The 12,394-nt window shown below is 33.5% G+C and overlaps 1 protein-coding gene across 1 annotated transcript; it reads left to right on the top strand.

The window, feature by feature from the left end:
- Positions 1-3,936: 3,936 nt before the first annotated feature.
- Positions 3,937-12,076, top strand: LOC141713273 (polyadenylate-binding protein 6-like). The gene is made up of 6 exons (XM_074516605.1): positions 3,937-4,181; positions 9,740-9,999; positions 10,089-10,385; positions 10,476-10,757; positions 11,583-11,796; positions 12,016-12,076. The coding sequence occupies exons 1-6, from the start codon at positions 3,937-3,939 to the stop codon at positions 12,074-12,076; spliced, it is 1,359 nt and encodes a 452-aa protein (XP_074372706.1).
- The last annotated feature ends 318 nt before the right edge of the window (positions 12,077-12,394 follow it).

The following is a 12,394-nucleotide window of genomic DNA, read 5'->3' as shown; positions in this document are numbered from 1 at the left end:
AAAAATAAAATTTATTAAAATATAAATATACGAATTTATGCAAGTAACAAAATACATAACTAATTTTGTTCTAAAATAATATTTTCAATATTATTTACTACAATTATAAATTATATACTTTTTCTGGAGGCTTGAAATTTTAAAAGGGGGCAAAATTTGTAAAAAATTTCAAACTGAGCGCCCTTTTTCTGGATGAAATCCGCCCAACCCACTTTCTATCTCCTCATTACACTCTCTTCCTCTTCTCCCTCTCTTATACTCTTCCTAAAATTCTCTCTCTCTCTTAAACCTCTCTCTCATACATAGCCTTTCTATAAATCTCTTCATCTAAAGTAAATTTTCTTCTTCAAATTAGGGTTTTTTCAATATAGTTGGGCAAGGGCTATTCCAATTAAGGGTTTCTTATTTTCAGTTCATATGACTTGATTTCTTCGCTTAAACTTCAGGTAATTCATGTTTTTCTTTGATTTTAGGGCTTCTTTAATTTGGATTTTGAATTTTGAGTTTCATTTGGAGTTTCATAAGTTTTAATCTAGTAAGCTGGTATCATCGGATTGACTATTGCTCACAAGTTCCTTTTAGAGTCTGATCTCTCTGTTGCTGTTATGGACGCTGCTGTTCCCTGCGCTGGCGCCACGGGCGCAGGTAAATAGAAGTTGTAATCCCGTGATGTAATTACTGTATTTAATACCTGAATATTTATATATTTGTTTGTTTACTTGCAGGATTAGTAAACTCTGACATTTGAAGTTTGTTGTTGTTGTAGATGCTTCAAATGTCACTGAATTGGTCTCACATCGAGATGATGTTGTCACTTTCTTGAAGATGCAGCCCATCCCTGCAAAGTGCGATGGTTGTGAAGGATTCATGGATTCGCATCCTCTGCTCTTGATTGTGGCAAGTGAAGAGACAAGATTTTCTGATCCAGTGCAACATGGCAGGGATAGTTCATTAAGGGATAGATATGAACTTCGTGTTGGAGCTGTTATTCATTCTCCTACAGCTGTCCGTTTCTACTCATTAAGATCTCACAATTATGTTCATGTTTTGAGATTCCGATCAGCTGTGTATATGGTTAGATGTAGCTCAAAAATAGTGGCTGTTGGTCTTGCTACACAAGTAAGTCTGTACATCTCATTGTTTTATGGTTTTTTCTATTTGGTGGTGTTATATTATACAAGTATTATAGGCTAATATTATAAGGATCAAGAATGCCTCTTCCATTCTACTAACAGTGCAATCAACAATTTTGGCCTTGATCTCAGATTTAAAAATACAGTAATTACTAGTTTATTTATTTGTTTACTTGTGGGATTAGTAAACTCTGACATTTGAAGTTTGTTGTTGTAGGATAGGGGTACATATGGATGGTACACAAGACGCCTGGTACTCCTAAGTGGGAGCTAGCTACTCGAAGCTGGCATTTCTGGGAGGAGTTTGCAAACACTGTTACTCACCAAGGACTTGATCCTCTACATTTACTTGGCTGGAAAAAGACCGGTCAGTTTCGATATTGTCAATTCCGCATCTTCACTATTCACCTTAGTAAAATTAGTTGTACTCTATATTAATTTTGGCTTTAAGCGAGTGAGTTTTCGGTCAACAGGGAGTTTGTTAGTTGGTAAAACTACTGAAGAATCTCTCGTACTAAAACAGAGGGTGGATCAGCTATCTAAGGCTGGGTTCAGGGCCCAGTTCTTGTCAAGTACTAATCTGTTGGTACATGAACCTGCGCTTGAGCTTGACAAAGAAGGTGGGGCGGCTTGTCTACCTGATGATTACCAATTGGATGCTCGAAAAACAGTTTCTTATATCGAGAAGGTTATTTAAAATTATGTGCTACAATATTTACATTTTGTATTGTGTTATATTTCGGAGAGTGTAGTTATTGGAATCTTGAAATGGGAGTAGTTTATCTGTTCCACAATTTCAGTGTATTATATTTCGGATGAGCAAGGTAACATTACACCCTAATCTGACTGTAAATATTATGCTTACGTAGAATATACATCTCTTTTTTATTTTTATTTTTCTAAACACATCTTTAAGATAACTAATTATAGATGCATATGCATTATTTTTCTAATTGGATGGTGGAGATGAAACTATTTAGCATGTTAATTTTATGTATTGCATTAAGTCCCTCTGATAATTAGAAGTACACAAACAGTAGAAAGAGAGTTATGCATGTTTAGTTAGCTTGTTTTCCAAAGATAAAAGCACATCAGACAGTGTTGGCGAGTGTTTATTTTTTACTTTCAGCAAGCAAAACTATTTGATGGGTACAATTTTTATATTATTGGGGACTTTCAACCTTCATATAGAGGGTATCTACATAACCTTTTAATTGTTGCTGGTGGAATAGTTCTTCACAGAAAGTTAATTTCAGGAAGCAATGAAACTGTATTATCGACATACATAATTTATAGCCTGAAGCTACCTGATAAGTGTAACCCAGGTAATAGAATCTCGATTTTCAACAGTTAGCGAACTGATGCAGAGAAGCTAGCAAGATCCTGTCAGGCTGTTGAGGCAACAAATTCATGGGTTTTAAACTTAATTGTTGCGTGCAAGTTGCAAAATCTTGCTGAATAAATCTAATATAAGCCTTATCTTTATTACACTTATATTTTCTCATATTTGATAGGTCACAGGGTGTTTACTGTTGGATGAATAATGGTAGTATCTATTTTGACAAGTAATTTATAAATCAAGTTCTCATGAAATATTCAATAAATGTATGAACTAGAGTCTTCTGCTTCCCCTCCCCGACTTTTTCATAATATACTATTCTTCTTCTGTATGTGTCGAAGCCTGGAAGAATTGTGAGCTATACCTCCTAGCAAACTTTGAGGATACAATTTTATTTGTAGTGACATTGCCAACTTTCCATCTCTTCAGTCTTCACTTATAGACAAGCTCGTGTTATGTATTTCCAGTGACAATGCAAAGTCCGGAACAACAAAGATAGTTGCTAATGCGTTAGTTTTACTGATGTTTTTGTTAATTGGTATATTGCTCTGCATCTGAAATTTTGTTATTTGATGATGTATTAATTTTTGCTAAATTTAAATGTTATCATCTTTTCTACACTATCTCCTACTTTTTCTTATATTTATAAGTTATGTTAGTGTTAGGGGTTGGGTAATTTGTTAGCGCAATTTGTGTTGTCTAATAATTTATGCATTGTTATCTTTGGGGTATCCTGCAGTTAGGGACATGCTTGTAAAGGAGGGCACTTAACAAAAAGTGGATCAAATACTTGCGTCTGAAGTAGACGAGAGTGTAAAGAGTTTCTAGTGTTACTATTTTATTAAGTTTATCTTTTTTATTCCTAATGTTTAGTAAAGAACCTGAACTATTTTGTTTAGTTAAAATAATTGTTGTTGTCGTAGTTTTAGACATGTGATGGTTTGAATGTTTGAGTTGGTTTGGATGTAATATATTTTGTGGTATGTAATGGTATTTTGGGGTTGTCGATTTCGAATAGTAGAATTTCATGTAGTATTGCTTTATGTATGAAAAACATGTTAATCGTATATATGTTCTATTTACAAACAAATCCTGTCAAATTAATATAATACAAATTATTATAAAAAATGGGGCCCACCCGTGGGCCCCTTTTTTTTGCAAATTCAAAGTGCAAAGGTAACATACATAGTGTGATACTATAGATATACATTGATGTTACCTTTGGTGTCTATTGTAACAAAAAAGTCCATTTTGCACCAGGGCAAAGGAAATGTTACCTTAGGGGCCAAAGGTAACTCGAAAAAAAGCAACTTAAATTTTTATGTTACCTTAGGTCTTTTGGGTGGATATGGTAACATTTTTTTGGCCTATTGTAAATTTTTTGGGTGTTGTTATAGGTCATCTATGGTATAGTGTCTGGAAGCTCTCAATTACTACAAGTTGAAGGGAAAGTCTATGAGGATAATGTGGAGCCACAGAGATCCTCTTGCACGAAAGAATGGTGTTGCTAATCTCTATGTCAAGAATATTTACTCTTCAATTACCAATGCTCGCTTGCACACCATTTTCTCCAAATATGGAACTATACTTTCTTGCAAGGTGGCTGAGGAAAATGGCAAGAGTAAGGGCTTTGGATTCGTGCAATTTGATTCTGAGGACTTTGCCCTTTCTGCTATAGCTGCTATGCATCAATCTTTTCTTGAGGGGAAGTAGTTGTAAGCCCCCTACTCTTTCTGAATTTTTGCACTGTTTCTTATGTTATTTAGTAATGTTTCATCTGTAACGTTAGGGTCAACTGCATCATGTAATTTCCCCTACTCATTACATGTATGTATTCAGTTTCAACTGTACTTGTTTCTTTGATGTTTCGTTAAATGGTTCACACTTCCCTACCATACATGTTCCTTACAGGTCCTCTCCTTTCGTTTTGTAGTAAAAACTATAAATTGTATTAGGTGTCTGCTAATCTAAATGTCTACATGATCATTAACTTTGATACCTGTGCTCTAAGTTATTGCTTCTTATTGAAGGGTTTTTAGCACATAAACGCAACGAAAAAATGTAAATTTAAATCTTAAAATTGAAACCCTCCGCAGGATCCATGCGAAAAACAATATCTAATTCGTAGTTCAGTATGTTAGAAGCTTTACGTTAATGGAAAGATAGAGGTCTTGAATGATCACCACGTAGCCCGTCGCTGGAACGATCTACGCCTTGAAGATATCCACACGAATGATCGCCCGGAGGATGGGTGTGTACTAGCACGTTCTTGAGGCCGCCTTCTTGCTCTCTCTATCTCTCTTCAAGCTGCTAGGTGTGGTGCCCTCCAAACCCGGGTCAGAAGTTTGGGGTCCACAACACATACACAATATATAAACCTGTATATAATATATTATTTGCAATGACCCTGCTTTACATAACCACGGATCACACAGGTTAAAGTATGAAAACAAGCCACAACCTTAACTTTTATTACAACGTACCAAATCCCAACTAATTTAACTTACAATTGATAATAAAATCATTCTTACAACCTTGCTATCTCACTAATGCCATAAGCTCCTGCTAGCTCGATCAATCATAATCTGGAATCCTAGCTCGAACATTGAACTGGGAAACCTTGCTATCAACCGTATCCTTCTTAACTGTAGAATATAATAAAAGATTCGCAAGAGTGAGCTAACTAGCTCAGCAAGTCATATTATCAATAACTGAGGTTAAACAATAATAAATGAGATGATTCAAAGGAATCAAGTTTCTTGTTAAACAACCAATAGAATTGGATATTCATTTTAAGTTTTTAAAACCAAGGTTAGGATGCTGATCAGTCACGCACTAACCCCGAGCAAAGCACACAGCACTGCTCTGACTACTGGATCCAAGGCACACATTGGCCTAACTTGACCATTGATATGGTCTGACCACGAATCTGGTCCATACAAAGAAAACTATCCAATTCTAAAGCAGTTCAGTATGATAAACAATAGAATTCAATAAAACCAGATCATAATCCATAATAATAAAATATTTGTATAAGAGCATGGTAAAAATTCATGGTTACTGAACGGGTATGTTCAAGTACATAAAAGAAGTGGTCTCCAGCCGATAGGATAATCGGGTATTAGATGATTAGTGTTTTGACAAGGTTTTAGTACTTTGATATCACAAGGTATGGTTGAGTATAAAAGTTTCTGTATATTTAAAACAATTTTGTTCCAATGTTTGGTATATGATGGTTATATACTTGTGGAGTAGTATCGTATTTGTGGGGTTTAATATTTGGTAAATCAATCAAGAAATGGTTTACAAAGAATAAGGCTTACGGCTCAAAGATCAAATGATGTGGCTCAGGTTCAAAGCTGAAGGATTCAAAGTGCTTATAGTATAAAACAGAGTGATTTTGAATATTTACAATATGTCATAAAAGAATTTAAAAATATTTGCAATATATCTCAAGAAAGGTTTAGAAGTACTTGCCTTATCATAATCGATTTCAAATTCACTTGTACTCGTCTACGACTCTATTCAACAACCATTCATCTGTTTCTTCTATGCCTCGCTTCTAATCTCTGATCACTTGCTGTATTTTCTATATGTCAATTCTATTTTCTGATCACCTGCTTCCCTTTCTTACGCCTTGCGTACTCTGCTAGGCATTATAAATATCTATCAATATTTAACTCATACGATTCTATTCAACATACACTTCTATCTACCCTTCGTTTCACCCAAATCTGATTAACGGATCGAAAGTTACGCTATAAACAAGTAAACACCGAACATATAGACCGACAGTCAACCAATAAGTCACATATAACACATAACACGTCAAACAATCAATGGTATATCGTTGATAAAGAAGTCTTGGGTCATAAACATGCTTTCAGGTAATTAAAATGATTTTTAAAATATTTTTTGGAATTAAAACGGGTCGTTGGATCAATTTCAGAGTAATAAACAGGGTTCGGTTGGCCAATTCTGGCTTCAAAACAATTTTATAATAATTATCGAGCCTTGAAAATAATTTAAAATAATATTTTAAAGCTCGAAACTATTTTTCGGAATTTTTAAATCAAAAATAAACAATTAAATCTAATTAAATAATCAATTAAATTGATTAATCAATTAATATTTAAATTAATTGACTAATTAAATAATTAATTATCAACTAAAATTAATTAATTACATAATTACGATTTATTTTCGGATTAGAAATAATTTTTCAGAATTAAATAAGAAATTTTAGAAATTAAAAATGAATTTTTATGAATAAATCAGAATTTTAAAAGAATTTTTAAAATAAAAGAATTCAGAAACAGAATTCAGAATGGGAATTAGAATTTCAGAGAATCAAAACCGGGTCAAACGGGTCAGCTAAACGGGTCACGAAGAACCCGTTCGACCCGCCACCCCCATTCCAGAATCCGGCCGCCAGGGATTTTCCGGCGAGTCCTGAACCTCAGCCTAACGATCACTAACATGTTCATGGTTGTCGGGGTTTTGTTTAACAATTCAACAACCATCCAATTGCGGCAAAAACAGGGGTAAACCATGCCTGACACGGAGACACCGACGAAATCGTCATTAACGCCGGCGAAGCTTCGAGCTTTTCCGGCGGGTCGATTCCGGCAACCAAGGAAGAAACTAAATACATGATTCAACTTATTTTTAAACGATTTATCCACTGATACAACTTACCCAAACCCAGAATCAATCAAAATGAAATACCCAAATCGAATCAAGAACATTCAAAATATTAAAACCCTAATTTTACAATTTCAAAAATCAAACACCAAATTGAACACGTTACTGGACTCCAAATCACACATATAATATACCAAAATCATCAGGAAGACGAGCCCTACAACATACAATCATCAAATCATACAAACAATCTCTCGAACAAAAATTCATATTTTAAATATCAAGAAATTCGAATATAAATAATTAAATAGAAAATCACCTGATGTTTCTGGGTTGAAATTAATGGAAGATTTGGATTCTAGATTTCAGTAGCTTCGTTTTGAGTATATGTACGTCAAAATCGGATATCGATAACGCCTTCGAATTTTTGTTTGATTACGAAGAACAAAATATAATTATAGCATTTTCTCTGTAGAAATTCTGTAAATACTGTTTGCAAATGATTTCCGGTACAAAATAAATACGGTAGAGGCTATTTATAATTACGGGAAATTAGTATCCCGTTGGATACTTCCGGATATAAAATGGTACATTTATTTATAAAAACTGATCCAAACGGTACCGGTTTTCGAGATAATTATCTAAATCAGTACAATTTGTATTGCGGTCTTGGTCTCAGCGCCTGGTTACACGTATTACGAAGTGATAATTGTGATAGTTTAATAAAAAGCTCCCGTTTATCGAAAATACGAGTTTTATTGATTTACCGAAACGAATATTGTATCGAAAATGTTGCGCCGGGACCCGCGCAGGACAAACCGTACGCCGGATCGAAAAAGTCGAAACACGGAAAATGCTCAGAATATTGCAATTAGGTTAGGAAGGAGTTCTCGGAAGAGTTTCGGGTTCTAAAAACATAACAACGGTTGACGTCGGTTGGTTCCCGCTTTTATAAAATAGATTTTAATTACCCGGAAAAAGATTTCAGAAATTTCATATGATTCTTATAAATCCATAAACCAACATAAAAATAATTAGGAAGATATGACAATTATCTATATTTTATTTTGGACATATAAAAATTAAAATACTCAATTAATATTATTTTTGAATATTCGAGTACAGATAACACTTAACAATTAGCTCACAGAATAGATACTGAACACACATAATAATTATATAATAGCAAAAATAATTACACGATATATCCCGGATATTACACTAGGGTTTATGTTTTATCAAATAAAACGTGTAACTCTAATTCTATTAGAAAAAGATATTATATAGGCAAGAGCTAATGGGCCTTTAACCCTAAACTGAATTTTAGAATTATTATTATTATTAAATTCGAAATTCTAATTATTGTATTATTTAGTCTCACTTAATCATCCAATAACTTAATTTCGGATTTAATATTAAATTCAAATTTCCTATATATTTAATTAATTAAGTCACACTTAATTAATAAATAATTCGAATTACTTACATTTAATTTAAATCCGAATTTAAATTAAATAATCCTCTAATCATTCTTTGTGCGACCCTTTAGGTTATTATTACGTTGGCAACAATTTTAAATCTAATTTAAAATCATAAACAATGAGCGGCATCTAGTAATACATCATTGTATCAATTAAACCTTTCGTGAATAATGTACAATATAATATAATCCCTTTAGCCTTATATTATAGATCAAACTCGAGGCATGTATTGTGTCATCCTCTGTTAACGTTCAATCCTTCTTTCCTTGATCAATGAGTAAACTATTAAACAAATCAGTATTTGAGCACGACCATGCATTTTATAGTATTACTCAATCAAGAGGCCAATAATATCACTCCTTTAATAAAGGAGTGCTAAATCTCATCTAGATCATTCATATTTCTCATACGATTTATAATGTACCCAATGTCTACTTTTATTATTACATGGTCAAGGATAACTTTTAATAGTATCAAAGTATATTAATTCTCGTATAGAAATACAATGATTTCAGGTCAAAGGACCAATACATCATTATCACTGTGAGATGAACTTATGACGCTATAAACATGTAGTATCTCACAACGGGTCAATCCAGAACCATGTATTTAATACATGTGCCTGTGTTTTGACTTTAGTATCACCATACCTATTATCAATGAGATATGATCATCAGCCAACAAACACACTAGTCTCAATGTATTTATTATCGTCCCTTAACAATAATATTTGACTAGGGATCTTTAGGAATATCAATATTATTCTCATAATCTCATTTCTAAGTCACGTACTTAGAGATATAGATTTACATATCATATTCCAAGGACATTTATTAATCTAACATCTTATCGCAGAAAATAAAGATATAATAAATTACTAAAGAACAATCCATATAATCATAATTAATAATCCAAATGTTTCATAATATAAACATAATAGTGTTGTCTCTAGGGTACTAACACTAACACTTATCTGCTTAATTAAGAGACTTCTTATACTGTCATGTTTAGTGTCATAAGTTGCCTACATTGATGTAAATATTTGAGGCATTTCTAAGGAGCCTGAACTTTTTTAATTGCTTGTCATAGTTTCTTGGTGGAGTAAAAATCTTGTCCAATCTAATTATTTGGTCTATGTATAGATATGTGTCCAAGTTTATAAAGAAGCATGAGAGGGAGAATGCATGTGAAGAATCAAATTTTATAAATTTATATGTGGAGTATCTTAGCGAAGATGTTACAGAGGATGTCCTTCGTGAAAGGTTTTCAGAATATGGGAACATCTCCAGTGTGGTCATCATGAAGGACAGTGCTGGAGTATCAAACAGATTTGGGTTTATTGGATTCAATTTACATGAAGATGCTAAGAAGGCCATGGAGGCTCTGAATGGTGCCATTATTGGTAAGCACGCTTTCAATTTTTATCTTTGTGTGCATTACAGACTCATCAATGAATCTAAAAACTTATATGCTTCTTTCTGTTGTGAACAGGATCAAATAAGCTGTATGTAGGGAAGGCTCAGAGAAAAGATGAAAGGAAAGATCAGTTAGTATATGCCAAGAAAGAGTTGTTGAACTACCACACACAGAAATTGAAGGCCTCAAATCTATTTGTAAAGAATCTCAACATATCCATCGATGACAGAAAATTAGAGCATATCTTTGGTGCTTACGGGAAGGTGACTTCAGCAAGAGTGATGCGTCATTATGATGGGTTTAGCAAGGGATTTGGCTTTGTAAACTTCTCTACTGTGGAAGAAGCAAAAATGGCTCTGGATTCAATAAATGGTATTTTTTATATTCTTAACACTCTTCTGGACAATGCTTATTCAATATGTGCTTTATTTATCTATTAAATTGAATTTGTTTATTTTCAAGGAACTATTGTGGAAGGAACATGTCTTCATGTGACTGCTGCTTGGTATAGAGAAGAACACAGAAATAATTGGCAAGATTATTTTGTACTCCTTTCCCCATCTCTTTATACTCCCAACTACAGTGGTTTTCCTTCTCCAAACCTTGCATACAGCTACAGTGCCCCCTTTATTTCAGATTATATTTTTGCATCACGCATGAACTTAAGCCAGAAAAACACCAATCAGTATGCTACATCATCATGTACCTTTGCAGCACACAGTTACCAGGGAACTGAAGCACGCAGTTACCAGGGAAGCTATACCATATATGTAAGGGATCTCGTGTGTTTATATTCCTTAGCTTGTTATCTTATGCCAGGTTCTGCCTCTTATATGTATTGCCTTTAAAATGTTATGCATATGCCAATGAGACAATCTCAAGAGGTGACAACTACCAAAAAGGTTTCAAGTAACTAGGAACATGTATGTTTTATTTCTGTTATATCTTTCGGATGCTCGAGTTATTGAGAACTTCATTTAACTTAATCTTGTTATCATAAATTATCACAGTATATATTCACTTCTATAATGAATTATTATTCCAGCATCTACGACCATTGCAATTATTATTTCACATGTGCTTACTGTTTTTTATGTTTGTATCATTGCTAATTTTACTCTTATTCATTCATCTATTTACTTTACTTGACCACCTATGCTGGTCAAAACACTGTAGATTTTCTTCCCCCTAAAAATTTCTACCCTTAATATGCTAGTACTGTTTTCTTGGCAATGTAATATACAAACTTTTGTGTCAAAACCTTTAACATTATGCTATGCTAATTGCATTTGATTTTGATACCAGGCCCTGTTTGAAAGGCTGTTGATTTTTTCTTGTTAATTATATGAAAGGTTGTTATCACTCTCGCCTGGATTGAATGTTAGGCTTTACCGTTACAAGTAATTAACATGATCATTAGAATTTCCCTCCTCTCTTTGTCTCGTTGAGGTCGAGAAGTCTCCTAAGCCTGTTCCCTCTTGCGCTATGTCTGCACTTCCAGGTTTCAGATTATTTATCTTATATTTACATTTTTATATCATTACTTGTGCTGTTTGTGTTCGTTTATAGAGGTGAAGGGTATGGAAAGCATTAATGTTACATATGCAATTGGTTCTAATATTCGAATTGATGGTAGAGGTCCAGAGGTCATGCGAATTGTCCCGCGGTTAAATGAGGTATACGACACTACTCACTGGAGGATACTTTATGGTTTTCTTCACTTACTTTTGACTGCATTAACTTATGATTTTAGATCAGCTATATGTATATATGTTTCTGTTTTGTATGTAATGGAAAAAAACATTAGAAAGAAAACCTTTCTAATGTTTTTTATGTGTTTGATTCTTTTCATCAGGCAAGTGGATCAGCCATAGTGAAAAATTATGCAAAGCACTAACCCCTTACGTAAAACCTTTTTCTTAATCTTTTATAAACTTAGCATTTCTTTAATTAGCTTATGTTGTAATAGTATTGAGTAGAATGTGATGAATTTTGATTGCAGGTATGCGCTAGATGTGAATGTTGAGAGAGCAAAAGATGTTATTGTCCACAAGAAGTATTGAATGTGGCGCATGACCCTGCTACTAGAATTGATAGTTCAAGATTATTTATTATTGTAAATTCAGTTTATATTATATTGTTTGGAATTTATGAGATGAACATGTAATGTGGGATGGTAGTATGGTGATGGTGAAGGTAGTTGTGTTTATTTGTGATAACTGTTGTTATGGTTGGTGGATTGGTTGATTATGTTGGTTTTAAGACTATGGTCTTAGTTATGGGCATGCCAATTTACAAAAAGTTCCTTGCATTTTTTTTGTAAAAATGTTGCAATAGGTCTTTATAGTGTTGCTAATAATCAGTGTACAATGTTGCAAAAA

This window comes from Apium graveolens, chromosome 1, assembly GCF_009905375.1.
Source record: "Apium graveolens cultivar Ventura chromosome 1, ASM990537v1, whole genome shotgun sequence".
NCBI classification, from domain to species: Eukaryota; Viridiplantae; Streptophyta; class Magnoliopsida; order Apiales; family Apiaceae; genus Apium; species Apium graveolens.
Note: the sequence above shows the minus strand (reverse complement) of the source record. Positions and strands in the feature narration are given on the sequence as shown.